General features: G+C 37.3%; 2 protein-coding genes across 3 annotated transcripts in view; one reads left to right on the top strand and one right to left on the bottom strand.

Annotated features, from left to right (window-relative positions):
* LOC122743317 (beta-microseminoprotein-like) overlaps positions 1 to 16163 on the bottom strand; it is a 121712-nt gene that overhangs the window by 18167 nt on the left and 87382 nt on the right. The window contains exon 1 of one of the 2 annotated variants that reach the window (XM_043988183.1): positions 13417 to 13450. The exons of the other annotated variant lie outside the window; for it this stretch is intronic. The gene's annotated coding sequence lies outside the window, so the exon portion shown is untranslated. Of the gene's footprint in view, positions 1 to 13416; positions 13451 to 16163 lie in introns of those variants that run through there. 2 annotated transcript variants of the gene reach the window in all.
* The window catches only part of LOC122743316 (beta-microseminoprotein-like), a 28919-nt gene continuing 13299 nt past the window's right edge, over positions 544 to 16163 (top strand). The window contains 2 exon segments of the mRNA XM_043988182.1: positions 544 to 635; positions 3956 to 4109. Of these exon segments, the coding sequence (XP_043844117.1) occupies positions 633 to 635; positions 3956 to 4109 (157 nt within the window). The 5' untranslated portion in view covers positions 544 to 632.

Genomic DNA, 16163 nt, shown 5'->3' with positions numbered 1-16163 from the left:
TGTCTCTCCCACTGGGCTGCAAACTCCTTGAGAACAATGACTTTGGGGGAGGGGTGAGGATATATATGTCTATATCTCTATATAGACATTTGTATGTATATGTATGTATTGTGTGTATATGTTCACATACATATTATAATACATATACATACAAACACATACACATCTCCATCTCTATCTCTTTATTTATCCAGTGTAATTTGGAGCAACAGAAGGAAGACACTAACATTAAAGGAGTTTTTTTATTTGACCTTGTTTGCTTTCAGTGGACTGAAATGACACTTCTGAGAATGAAGACTTGAGACATACTGTCTGAGTCAGGGCACCCCGCAAAGAGTGGCGGGGAAAGGAGAGGAGAATATTGCATTTTTCTCATAAAGATAATAGCTTGTAAGATTTTTGCAACAATCAAGGACTTTCATCCTTCCTTCTCCAGCCACTTATTGGATTGGCCACAGGCCTCCTGGGGCCACCCAAGCATGCTTTATATTTCCTAATAAGTTTTAGATTGCCTCTGGTCTCATTACTGCTTTGTCTCTCCCATTATACCATACATTATCGACTCAACTCTCTGCTGGGCTGGATTCTCTGGGGAACATCTGTTCTGTGGAAGTCAGCCTTCATTAAGCACAATGGTAAGTCATTCCTTGCAGTGTGCTTAGTCATTAGACATGTTATTGTGAAGGTGTCATCTGTGTTTACTTGTTTGTGTAGGAAATCATGTTGTCCTTTGTGGGCCAGGCTGTGTTTTTCTCCTCTGTTTCAGGAGAGGAAGTTAGATAGTAAGCTCAGTGGGAGTCAGTGTGGCAAGATGGCAACTGTACTTGGACCTGAGTTTAAATTCTAAGTATGTTCCCATAGTCAAGTTGCCCAGTCTCTCTGAGCCTTGGTTTTCTCATCTGCTAAATGGGAATAATAACACTTGTATCACCCACTTTGCAAAGTTGTTGTGAAGAAAGGACTTCATAGGCATCAGAGAGAAATGCATATGTGATTCCTTGTGGTTGTTGTTGATGCTGTTATTAATAAAGAGGGGAGGGGCAGCTAGTTGGTGCAGTGGCTAAAGCACCGGCCCTGGATTCAGGAGGACCTGAGTTCAAATCCGGCCTCAGACACTTGACACTTACTAGCTATGTGACTGTGGGCAAGTCACTTAACCTTCATTGCCCTACCAAAAAGCACATACACAAAAATCCAATAAAGAGGGGAACTTAATGTGAGGATGCTTTAATAGAATCACAAGGTTCGAAAGAAGAGAAGTTGTGTGACTTTGGAGAAAATAATCTTACTTTTCCTCTTAACTTGAGGCAAAATTTCCAGGAATAAGGAGGTGACAATCCTAGTATTCTCCTCCTTGGTTGGGCCACATCTTGGAGTTTAGTCCTGGATGCCACAGTTTAGGAAGGAGTTGAAATGTTTAAGTATGTTGAGGGAAGTGGGTCAAGATGGGGAGGGAAGTGAAAATAATTAAAGATTTTCAACAAAGCAAAGAGAAGGCTTGGTAGAGGAACATGGTAGTTATCTTCAAGTATTTGAATAGCTATCATGTGAAAGAGGGATTAGATTTGGATCCAGAAGGCAGAACAAGAAGCAATGGATACAAACTATGGAAAGACACATTTAGGCTTGAAGCAAGAACAATGTAATAACAGGGAGAGCTCTTCAGAAATGGGATGGACTCTTTTTTGGAGGGAGGAAGTTTCTTGTCACTGAAGGTGTTCAGGTTTCTGTTCACATAAAAGTTGGACTGGGCATTACAAGTAGCAGGTTCTCATCTTGCCTGACTTAGGATAAGTCATGTAACCATTATGACCTTAGCTTCACAATTTGTAAAATGGACATAATAGTTACTTCATGGGTCTTTCTTGGGGATCTGAAATATGTGAAATATATTTTTGGAAAATAAAGCCGGGGGCAGCTAGGTGGTGTAGTGGATAGAGCATTGGCCCTGGATTCAGGAGGACCTGAGTTCAAATCTGACCTCAGACCCTTGACACTTACTAGCCGTGTGATCCTGGACAAGTCACTTAACCCCAATTGCCTCACCAAAAAAAAAAAAAAAAAAAAAGACGAAAAAGAAAAGAAAATAAAGCCAGGCTACTTTCCCTTTACTCCTCTACCAACCTGGAATACTCTTAGGGTCTATGTGGAAGAAAAGCTGAGGGAAAAAGGCAAAGGACAGTGGGTTATTGATAAAGACTCTATAGGTAGGCCACTATGAAGGATATTGTTGTTCAGTCATCTTACTTATATCCGACTCTTCATGACCCCTTTCATTGACACAGGCTTTAGACCTACCACTTCATATTGGGGACAACTACAGTCACCAAGACTTTTTCAGATGTCTTTATGGTTCTCTCAGCAAGGAGCCATTGGACATACCTCTACTATCCATAGAGAAATTCTTTCAAAAGTCCCAAAGTCATCTAATTAAGGTGGAGCCTTCCACAATGCATTTTCATTAAGTTTTTCTTAAAATGTATTTATGTTCCTTGGAACATTACATTTATTTCTGAGTTTATTATGAGATAAAAGGGGGGAAAACTCCCTGCAGCAAATTTCTCTGATAAAGGGCTGATATGCAAGATAGACAGAAAACTGATATAGATATGTAAGAACTTGAGCCATTTCCCAATAGATCAATTATCAAAGAATATGAACAGGTAGCTCTCAAAGAAACTACTTAATAGATATTTATTGATAATTCACTATTAATTGGAACAATGGTATCAAACTCAAGTAGAAGCAGAGGTCATTAAATTGTATGTGAGCATCTCTACTGACCATATTGACTTACAAAATTACATATTAAAATTTTCTGTTATATCATGTTTTATTTACTTTAAAATATTTCCCAATTACATTTTTAAATTAAAAGAGAGTTATTAGGAAAGAGAAATCTATATTAGGGGACAGAATCACCATGGAGTCTGCCCCCCCCTTTATATATATATATATATTTTTTTTTTGGCAAGGCAATGAGGGTTAAGTGACTTGCCCAGGGTCACACAGCTAGTAAGTGTTAAGTGTCTAAGACCAGATTTGAACTCAGGTCCTCCTGAATCCAGGGCTGGTGCTTTATCCATTGTACCACCTAGCTGCCCCTCCTCCATCATATATATATATATATATATATATTTTTTTTGGTGAGGCAATTGGGGTTAAGTGACTTGCCTAGGGTTACCCCCATTATATTTTAATCTAATTCCAGTGCCATTTGGGAGTGTTGCTCGCATAATATGGGACTGTGTGTTTCATACCTTTGATTTGAGGCATTATTTCACGTCGATGCATAGCCTGATTTTATTTTTTGAGAACTACCTTTTCATATTCTTTAATTATTGATCTATTGGGAAATGGTTCATGTTTTTACATGTCTATATAAGTTTTCTAAATATTTTGCATATCAGATCTTTATCACAGAAATTTACTGCAAAGAGTTTCCCCTCCCTTTTATCTCATAATAAACTTAGAAATAAATGTAGTGTTCCATGGAACACAAATACATTTTCAGAAAAGCTTAATGGAAATGCATTGTGGTAGGTTCCATCTTAGTTAGATGACTGGAATGTTTTTCTCAGCTTAATCAACTGTGACATGTACAAGCCATCAGAAGCTAACACTTATCAGAGAAAAAGTTGCTAACATATAGCTCACACACACAGGATTCCCCTCTTAGAAGACATATTTATTAAATGTCAATCATGGCACTTTAAGGCGTTCTCCTTACAACTCTGTGAAGAAGGTGGTGCAGGCATTATTATTCCCATTTTTCAGATGAGGAAATAGCCTTAGAGAGGTGAGATAACTTGCCCAGTCAAGGTCACACAGTAGGTGGCAAAGCCCTGAATGGTACCCAGATCGTGTGTTCCCAAATTCACATCACTTTCCCCTACAACATGCTGTCTGGTGATGACGGTAAATTTGTGATCTGTGTGTGTTGTTGTTTTTCCAGAAGTATTTCCTGGGCTTCTTCCTTTCCTGTATCCTTTTTGTATCATGGTGTCAGGCCCAATGCTATATTGTAGACACAGAAAGCACGTCTGAGGCAGTGAGAAAAACTAGGAGGAAGAATCCACTCTTTGGAACCTGGACTGAATGGCACAGAGGTATGTCAACTGCCTTTGCTTGTTTTAGACCATTTCTATGGAAAGCAAAGGGTGGAAGGAAACAAGCATTTATTAAGTGACTACTATACTAAGCACCTTTCAAATATTAATTAATTTGATCCTCACAACCAGCCCATTGCTGAGGAAACGGAGATAAACAGTTGAAAGAACTGGAGATGTTAGTTGGATATGAAGAGCCAGGGGTGGAAATGGGGTATAACATGATAACTTTCTTCATGTATCTCAAGGGCTATCCTATGGAAAATGGATCAGACTCATTCTGTTTTGCCCCAGAGGAGAGAGCCAGGTGCAGTGGGTGAATGTTGAAAAGAAACCAATATTGTCTTGATATCTGGAAAAACTCCCAAACAATGAGAGCTATCTAAAAGTAGAATGAGCTGCTACAAGATGGATGCCTATTTGCTAGGTAGGTTGTAATGGGAATTTCCTTTTGAGTATTAGCTAGACTAGAAAAATTAACTTCACTTATACTAGATAGGAGAGGGATGGCTAGCCAGTAACTTATTTGCAAAAGATCTGAAGGTCTTTGTGGATTGTTGTTGTTTGTCCTTCATTCTTTTATTTATTTATTTTTTTAGTGAGGCAAGTGGGGTTAAGTGACATGCCCAGGGTCACACAGCTAGTAAGTGTTAAGTGTCTGAGGCCGGATTTGAACTCAGGTACTCCTGACTCCAGGGCCGGTGCTCTATCCACTGCACCACCTAGCTGCCCTGTCCTTCATTCTTGAAGAGGACTGTAACATTGGTGTGATGTCATGACTTGTAGTGAATTGGATATAAGTGAGGGAAGGTTGTGCAAAGTCAACAGCCTTACTCTTTCCTCCAGAGGCATCTGGGTCCAGTAGCAAGATATATATCAGGATGATTATAGATGGCCCCGGATGTTTTTGTTTTTTTTAAGGCATTTGGAATCAAGTGACCTGCCCAGGGTCACACAGCTAGTGTCTGAGGTGAGATTTGAACTCAGGTCTTCCCAACTCCAGGGCCTGTGCTCTAGCCATTATGCCACTAGCTTCCCCTTGTAGATTGTAAGCCTGATAAAGATCAATTACTACAACAGGCAGACAAACAAGCCAGTGGGGCTTCAGGTTACATTCAGAGAGGCTGGTATCCAGGACCAGGAAGTTCCATTTCTCTTAAGAAGCAGCTGGCTAAAATGAGATGACCTGATTTCTGCCGTATAGTGCCTGAGTGATCTTGGGCAAGTCACATAAACTCACTGAGACTTAGTTTATATGTAAAATCAAAGAGGAGAAGTTAGACGAGATGGCTTCTCAGGTCTTGTCCGGCTCTAAATCTATGAGATGGTGTAAGATTGAAGTTAAATCATCCCGCCCCATTTAGTCCTGATACGTATATTGTGCAAAAACATGTTTCAATCAATTAGTCAAAGATTTTAGGCTAAGTGTAGAAAGTTCTCGAAAGCTATTGGATGCAGTATGGGGTCAGGGCACACAGGAAGACTATTTAAATTAGGTGAGGGTCATACCCTAAGTAACTTGTGTAAAATGAGGAACTATCTCCAGAACTGGAGAGATTTTTCAAGGTCTGCTAGCAGAATGAAAGGAGGGGGGACACCAAGAGCTAGACTAGGAATGATGGGTGGCACTGGGACAGTAGGTAAAAGAAGAAAAAGGTAGGTTTAGGTTGTGGTAGAGAAGGGTGTGAGTGAGGAAGGATTATTGGTCCTTTGGGAATCTCAGAGTGAAAGATTTGGGCTTATGCCACCAGATGTACCCTCCCTCTTCAAGTAAAATTCCAAAAATAGGTCTGCCTTTCTCCCAACTTCCTCCATACCTGTTTTTTTGTTTGTTTGTTTGTTTTTTAGTGAGGCAATTGGGGTTAAGTGACTTGCCCAGGGTCACACAGCTAGTAAGTGTTCAGTGACTGAGGCCAGATTTGAACTCAGGTCCTCCCGAGTCCAGGGCCGGTGCTCTATCCACTGCACCCCCTAGCTGCCCCCATACCTGTTTATCAGCAGATATGATAATAAACTCAGCTGCTCCTTCACCCAAACATTTCCAGGAACCCGAATTATGCCTCAAAAACAAAAAGTTCAATGCTTGATAATCTACAGTATAAGTAAGACTTTCTTAATGTAAATTAAGTCAGAGAGATAAACCTCTGTCGAAATGTTATGAATTTGCTTGGAGCAACTTTAATTACATTCCTAATTTTTCAGTTAGTATAGTACCAGTAATAGCTAACATTTATATATTGTCTGCTTTGTGCCAGGTACTATATGCTAAGTGCTTTACTATTGGTATCTTATTTGATCCTCACAATAACCCTGAGAGGTAGGTGCTATTATATCCCCATTTTACAGATGAGGAAACTGAAGCAAATAGGAGTTAAGTGGCTTGCCCAGGGGTCACAGAGCTAGTTAGTGTCTGAAGCCAAATATGAATTTAGGTCTTCCTGAATATAAACCCCATAAAGCAGTAGAGGACCTGAGGGGGCAATATATTGCCATGAGGCTTAAAATAAGCTAATTATTATAACTGTTTCATACTATGTCCTGGTCATTGGACATCTAGAATAGGAGTTCTTAATATCTTTTATGTCATGGATTTCTTTAGCAATCTGGAGAAGCCCACAGAACTCTTCTCAAAGAAAAAATTTCTTAAATGCACAAAATCAAATACATGTGATTACAAAAGAACCCAATGATATTAAGGGTAAGTTATAAAAATATTTCAAAAAACACAAATGAATGATCCCTAGCTTAAGAATCCTTAATCTAGAGTATTCTGCTTGGTTCTGGGTCCCATACTAGGAAGGGTAATGGATCATTTTGAGAGGCAGCGGTGAGGTGATTAAAGAGCTGGCCTCAGAGCCAGGAGGAATTGGGTTGCTGCTGTACTTCTGACATCTTCTGGCTCTGTGACCTGGGCAAGTCATTCAATTTTTCAGTGACTCAGATATCTCTAGATACCTCTATGTTTCAAAGAAGATTCTAATTTGAATTAGTCAAAGGTCTTCCTAGTTGCTTACTAGAATAGAATCTCAAGTGTGGTTAAGAGTCTTCTTGTACAGAACAACTAATATGGAAATCGTTTACATAATTGCATATGTATAACTTATATCTGATTGTTTCAGGGAGAGGGGAGGGGAGGGAGAGAGTGAAGGATAGAATTTGGAACTCAAAACTTTAAATAAAAATGTTTTAAAGATTTATAAGCTAAAGAGAATTCAGAGAAGAGTGACTATGATGGTGAAGGATCATAAGTTCACATTATATGAGAATCTTGAAAAAACTGGGGAAGTTAAGCCTGGAGAAGCAAAAATTTAGAGGAGGGCATGATTGTTGTCTTCAAGTATCAGAAAAGTTATCACATGGATGGAGTGTACTTCATAAGTGTTGGTAAGAAGGCCCAGAATCTTGAAAGTCTCATTTTGAAAAGTTTTAAAACTGAAAAAGGAGGAAAGAGAAATCTGGTTATAGTGACAGGTGAAATCTGATATAAGGAGGAAACCAAGGTTCAAGCTTCCAAGGCACATCAATTTAGTGAAGAATGCATGCCAATTGTATAATTAATTGGAACCAGCCTCCTTAACTTGGCACTGGACCCTGAATACAGGGAGAGACAGATTTTTATATATTAAAAGCAAACAATTAGCATGCTATCAACCAGTATGCAAGATTAGGTAATCTGATTTCTAATTGGAGGAAAGATTAGGGACTTTTTGAGTTGAGAGGAGGATTTAGGGAATTTGGGGAATTGGGAGGGGAGAAAATGAACAGGTGGAATTTCCAGAATGTGAAACAGGATGTCACTCAATTCCTAATTAGTAAGCAGGTGAAACTGACAGGAAAATGAAATGACTCAAAATGGAGTCAATTTGACAAGATGGTATCAGTTTAGTTCAGATGCTTCCCATAATTCTCTTAATTCCCCCTTGGATTCATGGGGGAGGGGGCTAGCTTAGTTAATTAATTAATTTAATTATCTTATTTTAAGAGCAAACTACTTAGAGGGCTCACAATGGACTAATTTTAAGAGAGGAGATTTACATGTCACCAAGGTTAACAAGAAAACTCAGCAAACATAAACACCATGAAACAAAGGGTCAAAGCAATACAATGATGATCATCAATATTAAATAACATCAAGTCTCCTTTTATCCTAGTAACCCACTCCAAAAGTCCATTTAATCATTTCATCTCGAGTCTCAAATGTCCCATGTACTTGTCTGGTGCCTGGAAAGAGCTTCTCTTGGACATTCTAGAATAGGCCTCATTCTCAGGACAGTTCCAAAGGGGGCTCTGCTTCTTTGGTTCCTAGTCACTTACAGAAATTCCTAGATAATTCTGCTAAAATCTACCAGTAACAGGACAGTAGAACTTAGTACGATGTTTTAAATTTAAATTTTCCAACAACTAGTTCATGTGATGAAAACCAGATCAAGCCTTATGATTCTGATCCTATTTATAACAGAGCTATAAGACCATCAAATTAAGAGCCATAATTCACCTGAAACTTCAAAGAATTTCAGTTTTTACATATCATTTGCTGCTGCCTTCTTACCTAAATCCTGTACTTGATATGAAATCTAAAAAAAAATTCATGAGGGTCTGACCTATCTCAAAGTTATCAGACAGATACTTTAAAATGGGAAAATAATTTTACTTTCTTTATAATTATTGATGCAATTTTAGATGTAAAATCTTTAATCCAATTTTGAGAACTTGTTACTAAACACACTAAAAGCCTCAATTTCCCATTAGAAATTTTTGGAAGCCAATCATATACATATATTACATATCCTAATTATTAGGATAATTCTTCTGCTTTCTCAAAATTTATTATTCCATTTAATTAGAAATTATATTATATCTTTGTCTAATTACTTTATTTCTAATTCCCCCACTTTAGGAGAATATTATCCCTATGTTATAATTTGAGCTCAAATGTTTCAGTATTAATCTGTTAATTGAGACAGTATCTCAACAACAAAACCTCTACAATGCATAGCTATTTATAGACATTTGTTATGAAAGGAGAAAGGAGGAACATAGTTATAACATTTCCGAGACTGCTTCTTCAAGGGCACAGATTGACCTGTGCTGCCATTGAATTTTAACAAAAGGATAAACTGAGGCAGATCTCCAAGCAAGATAACATTTATTAGCAAGAGCATACTGCCTGTCAATAAGTGGATCAATGGATTTCCTCCATTAATGCAAAAAACCCAGAGCAGATGAATAGTTCCCTTTTTATAGGTTTTGCAGAATAGAGAATAGAGAATAGAACAGGATAGATGGCATGATGGGATTGAGGACAACATGACTGGTTGCAAAGCTGAGACACGGGGAACAACATGATTGGTTAGAAGTTTGGTAATGGGGGCTAGCAAAGACTCTCTCTTCTTTTCTCATGAGACTAAGAAGTGTTCATTGTTTGAGATCAGATGCAAGATAGCAGCCCAAAATTTTGGACAGTAAACCACATATCCTTGAAGGATAGCATGGTGTACTAAAGATATCAGGCCTAAATTCCCTTGCTTTCTCACACATTCCTCATGATAAGTAAAATTCCTTGAGACAGGAGAGCTGGATTTCAAAATTTAACACATTAAAATCCAGCTTAACTCTGAACTAAGTTCAGAGGCAAAGAGCCATGACTCAAGCAGTTACAGGATAAAATCAATTAATTCTAAATAGGATCAATAAGAAAATGATACAGGATCAATCTTAATTTTCTCACATGACATATACCATAAGAGGGGAAAAGCTCCCTTAGCTCTATTTTGCTCTGGGTTCAAGTCATATTTAATAGCCAATCATGTAGCAAAGCTCCATATTACCAGGATATCAAAGCCAGGCTCAGAATTAACCAGGTAGGAAAATTTTCTGTTCAGGAGGAAATAATACCATGGGGAAAATGAGTCAAGAGAATCCTATTTTAGGCCATGCCAAGGTCGTCTCCTACAGTTTTCCCAGGTATTGACAGCTGATACCTGGAGCAGTTCTCAGACTGTGGCACATGCCATTTTCTCCTTGAATGGTGAGCTATTGGCTTCATGACAATTCAGACAACCATCAAATAATCAAAACTCAAAGCAATATAAAATTATAGTCCTAAGTGTTTTTATCTCAAATAGAAAAATTCCACTAATCACAATTTAGGGCTTGAATAATATTCATTTTCTCATGTTTTCCTAGACACTTACATTTCATTTATCCTTCACTTATAAATTTAAAATAACAACAAAGTGGAGTCCTTTAAATCACACACATAGTGAAAACATGATAGTTGACTCAAAACTCAACAACAATAGATCACAGATTCAAAGACCCTATCTCAGACTCAAAAGACCCTTGAATTCAAAGTCCACCATTATCAAGTTGGCTCAAAAATGTGACTTCATTACAGACTATTCAGATAAAATTCATATTTTCAATGATAAGAATAGCACCCACCTCTCAGGGTTATTATGAAGATCAAATGCTATAGCTATTCTTATCCTCTTTACAAATTAAGAAACAGAGGCAAACAGAGGTAAAATTACTCAAAGTCACACAGCTAATAGATTTCTGAAACCAGAGTGTAACTCAGGTTTCTCTGATCCATTTTTCCAACTTTTTTTTTTATTTGATGCCACAATTAATAGAACACATTTCACCATATCATGATTTAATTATAGGACAAATCTCAACCAAATCAAATCTGAATTTCCCACCACAAAATCAAAATCTCTGTTTTTTAGGGCTGTTAGGTGCCCATGCTTTAGAATTTAGAGCCTAGAGTTAACTATTAGCCCATTTTCAAAGGTTCATGGTAGTACTTTCACCTTTTCGTAAACTTTTTTTTTTTTTTTTAGTGAGGGTCACACAGCTAGTAAGTGTTAAGTGTCTAAGGCCAGATTTGAACTCAGGTACTCCTGACTCCAGGGCCGGTGCTCTATCCACTGTGCCACCTAGCTGCCCCCTTTTCATAAACTTTAAAAAAAATACCTTTCAAATTACTCAAAAAGCAAAATCAATTCCTTTTATGTTCATAACACAGCCCCATCCTCTAATCTTTCCTTGAGGCTTTTCAGTTTCAACCCCAGAAAAAGGTGGGGAAAGGCTCTAAGGAGCAGCCCTGCATTCCCATTCACTCTGGAGGTTTTAAAAGCTTGGCATGCATTCTTAGAATGGTCTTTTAGGGGCAGAGTACTGTATTTTCTAATTATATCCCAGATTATTTAAACTACTAATCTTCACTTGTATTTCTCCTTTGTAATTTGGCACAAAATTTTAAAACAACCCCAATTAATTACAATATTATTAATTTTGGGGGTTTCTAAATGCATGATTTCTTTCTAATCTTCTTTGGTGACCTTGCTTCTAATTTACTTAAATAATTAATTCTTATATAAGGCTTTGAAAATTCTGCTTAAGACTTCCTCAAACACATTCCTAGTGTCTGGGCCCCTTTCCTGCCACTTTGTCTCATTGTGAATGTCTGTTCCTATTATTCATAACAGGGTGTGGGCCCAGGCAACATTGGGGATTGAGAGGGTGGTCCTATGTGGCTGGGGGTGGGTTTTGTTGTTCCCCCTTTTTTTTTTGTGGGGCAATGAGGGTTAAGTGACTTGCTAAGGTCACACAGCTACTAAGTGTCAAGTGTCTGAAGCCAGATTTGAACTCAGGTCCTCCTGAATCCTGGGTTGACGCTTTATTCACTCCATCACCTAGCTGCCCCTTTTGTTGGTCCCTTTTCATAGGCTCCTCTTCACTACAAATCTCCCTTTCCATGTCTTAATTAAATTCAGTTGCTTTTAATTATTCCCTGATCTAAACAAGTTTTTCTCTTTTCATGGTCAAGAAAGGGTTAAATACCAGATTAAATTTAAACCACTTACAGCAGACTTTTTCTTCTTTTTTCTCTAATTAGTGAAACTGCTTTCTTTTATTCCACAAAAACAATAGCTCTCAGTCTCCAGGGAAAGGGTGATAAGTCCCTATAACTTTCATTTTCAAAGTCTTATTCTTATTTTTCTTTAAAACAAATTCTATGGACTACTATCCAAAACTCACTAAGACATTTCACCATTTGTTTTGCTTTTGTTAAGTGCCTTATCAGATAGGACAAAGAGAAAGGGGTGAGTTCCTTATTCAATACTTGCCTCAAGTTTGCTTTTCTCAATGGAATCAATCCTTCTCAGACTTCTTTCTCAACTTCAAATTCTTCCCTCCATAAAGGGGAGAGAGGTGCTTAAACTTAATCTGCAAACCTTCAAAATTTACTAAGATATTTTTAGCAGCTTCCATAATTTGGAAATTTACAGTAAAGATATAATTATAAATTCTATCTCTATTTATAATGCCACACATTTCTACAAACCAGGAAAAAGCTTTTCTTTCTTTGATTCTCTAACTTTAATTTCTATAACCCTAATGAGAGCTGAAATAACAGAGAAAGTATCCTGCAGGAGTTTTTTTTTTTTTTTGGTCTTTTTAACTTAATCTCTGACTAAAAGCCTAAAGTGGGAGTTAGTTCTGCTTGCTGGAACGGAAAGTTCAGCATCAGATTACAGAAAGCTGGCAGAATTGCTTCAAGTATGAAACTATGAAACTTCATTAGTCTTTCTAACTAATCTTTTAAAACTCTTTGGCTGAAGCTTTTTTTTTTTTAATTTTTTTTTTTTTAGTGAGGCAATTGGGGTTAAGTGACTTGCCCAGGGTCACACAGCTAGTAAGTGTTAAGTGTCTGAGGCCAGATTTGAATTCAGGTACTCCTGACTCCAGGGCTGGTGCTCTATCCACTGTGCCACCTAGCTGCCCCTGGCTGCAGCTTTTTACAGCAGTCATTATGGCCGGTTGCATTTTCTCTTTAGAATTTTTTCAAGGTAGCAGAATCTACAAACAACATTAAACATGACCCAAGACATAGATTTTTTCTGAGGATTTTACAAACAAAACCATGGACAAACCAATAAGACAAATACATATTTGCTAGCCTCTTATCTCCAATTGAAAGTTTAATCTCAAGGCCTTTAATTTGTTGTAATTAATAGTCCTTTCTTCAGGCCAAATCTGGGGTCCTTTTGAATGCTTATAAATTTTAGAACAATCTGAATTTCTTTAATTTCAGTTTTAGCCACTGTGTTCTTCCCTTTGTCCCAGAATAAAAGAAAAATTTCCAGGGGGGGTTCCTATTGGGGTGCTGATCCCACATCTCAATTTTCCCAAGAAAACTTCTCCAACAGTGCAAAGGTTTACCTTACCTTATTTCCGCAAGGGGACTTCTCCTACTTGAAGGAGGTTTACCTTAACCTATTACCTCAAAGTGACTTACCTTAGAGAGGTTTCCTGTAGAGGGGCTTTCTGATCCCAACAAAGTGGGGATTCGCCTCAACTCAGAAAGAAATTGAGATTGAGGGGAGTCTAACCTCTGGGGCAATCTTCCTCAAAGAAGTCCTTCAGAGAAGTGTCTGGAGTTTTAAAAAAGGAGGTTTTTTATAAAAAGGCTTCTGTTTAGAGTCCTGACTCATCTTGGCTTACTTTGCCAAAAATTGTGATGGGTAAAATCTGAAATCACCCAGGAATCAAAGGCTTGGGCTTCCAAGCATATCAATTTATTAAACAATGCATGCAAATTGTATAACAAATTGGGATCAGGTCTCCTCAGCTTGGCACTAGACCCCAAATACAGGCGAGATAAATTGTTAAGCATTAAAAGCAAACAATAGGATATCAGCCAGGAGACAAGATTAGGTAATCTGATTTCTAATTGGAAGAAAGATCAGTGACTTTCTGATTTGAGAAGGGGATTTAGGGAGTTTGGGGAATTGGGAGGAGGACAATGAGCAGGTGGACTTTCCAGGATGTGAATCAGGATGTCACTCAATTCATGATTAGCAAGCAGGTGGAATTTACAGGAAAATGGAACCTAAGTCCCAAAATGGAGTCAATTTTACAAGATGGAACTATTTGGTTCACACATTTTCCACAGTTCTCTCAGTACATATTCACCAATAGATACCTAAAAAGTAACCATAATGTAAGAAGGGGAAAATTAGAGGCACCCAGAAATTCACAGAAACAAGAAAAGAACCAGTAATAAAATATGGTCTCAGATATCTATACACAAATGAACAAAGTATGAGTAATAAGCAAGGTGAAAAAGAGATCATAATTCAGTAATTCACATCCTTAATGCTAATGCTTCCTTCTATTGATCATTTCCAATTTATCTTATATATATATATATATATATATAGTTTGTACATAGTTGTTTGAACAACATGCCAACAATCTCCCCTATTAGACTATGAGCTCCTTGAGGATGGGGAATGTTTTATTTATTTATTTATTGCCTTTTATGTTCCCAGTACTTATCACAGTACTTGGCATATAGTATGTGTTTAATAAATGCTTGATTAAAACTTAGTGGGATGAGAATGTAACAGAACAATTATGAAAAGAATTCGGAATGAAAATTAGTGAGCAAACTACTATTTCTTATATGACTTATTTGCCAAATAGAAGATTCCTGCCAAAGACAACACTGGGTTAGAACATAAAGTTATATGTAAAATTTTATGAAGAAAGGTTATGGATATTTATCAGTAAGTTTATCTCATAAAACAAAGCAAAGCAATGGAGGCAGAACCAGTTTAAAGAAAGCTCAGAAAAATATCTAACTAAATAAAGTCATCCTAAAAGCATTCAAGGATAAATGCAAGACTATAAAAGAATAAAAACGGAAAAAGATTTCTATGTGAAGACAAAAAAAAGAAAAATATTTGCCAAGTTAATTGTTAAAAACAACTTTTCTCCATCAAAGACAGTAAAACTACCACACTTAGACCCTAAAATCAAAAGCCCAGATGTGCTTGTCGAGGGGGTAGATATGCTACTAAAGGGAACAGAGATGGAAAAGAGAAGAACCAAACAACTGAATTGGACCAAGTATATATTGAGAAGATCTGTGCTGGAGACAACACAATTTGTTTGGATATACAAAATGGTGCCTTATAGATTCTTTTGCCACAAATCGTTGCTTGAAACAAACAAACAAACAAACAAACTCAAGCCATTGCCCAATCATACACCAAAATTATTCAAGATTCCTCAAAAAAGATAACAGAAATAACCTAGTTAGATGACCCTCTGACAATAAATATTAGGCAAGGCATAAAATAGGAAGTTGTTTGTTTGGTGATGTACCCCAGATGCTCCTGTTTTAGAGAACATTTTGCTCATTGTACTAAGCTACAGAACATTTTATGGCCTCCCAGAAGAGATCTGAAATTATTCTAAATAATTTGGCTTGTTCATTTAGGTGGAGAATACCAAGTAGATAAAGAATGTCTATTGTTCACATTTCAACACACATTTGGATGGACAGTCTATAACGCTTATCCTTGGTATGTCTATCTGGGACAGAAAATACAGATGGAGAATGAGTTGGGTCCAGAGTTGAATAGGGGAATGAGAGTGGGTTAGATAACCTTTGGGAAATTGAAAAACTGACTTCAAGCTTCCCATGAAAGTAAAGGTTTATTTTTTTAAATACCTACATTCTAATGGTGTTGCTGTATTACAGTGTACCATGGAATACAACCACCTATGAAGAATTAAAAATGAGTATTTTACAGAGAGCAATGGAGAGGCAATGAGAGTATTGCAATACAACAACCACAACAATAACAACAATGAAGATGACAAGATGATAAGAATAACAATGATAATGATAGGTGGCATTTATATAGCACTTCCTATGTGCCAGTAACTGCAAAGGAAGGCAATAGGAATCAGTCAATAGTCAATAGTAATACCAATTATATTGTCAATATAATAGTTAATATAATACCAATAATACTAACTGTTTTATAATACCAATGAGGAACTCTGAAGAAAAATAGTTGCAAATGGTGTCGTCAAGTAATTCTATGATAGTAAGAAAAGATGGGCTACTTGTGCGGCAAGATTGAGGGATGTGGATGATAGGTGATCAGGCATAGTCCAGCACACCAAGTGAACATCTGGTGATGAACTTATGGAAAGATGTAGACAAGACTCACAAAGGATGAACAGGAA

Source organism: Dromiciops gliroides, chromosome 2, assembly GCF_019393635.1.
Source record: "Dromiciops gliroides isolate mDroGli1 chromosome 2, mDroGli1.pri, whole genome shotgun sequence".
Lineage (NCBI taxonomy): Eukaryota > Metazoa > Chordata > Mammalia > Microbiotheria > Microbiotheriidae > Dromiciops > Dromiciops gliroides.
The sequence above is the reverse complement of the archived record's forward strand: the minus strand, read 5'-3'. Positions and strand labels throughout refer to the sequence as shown.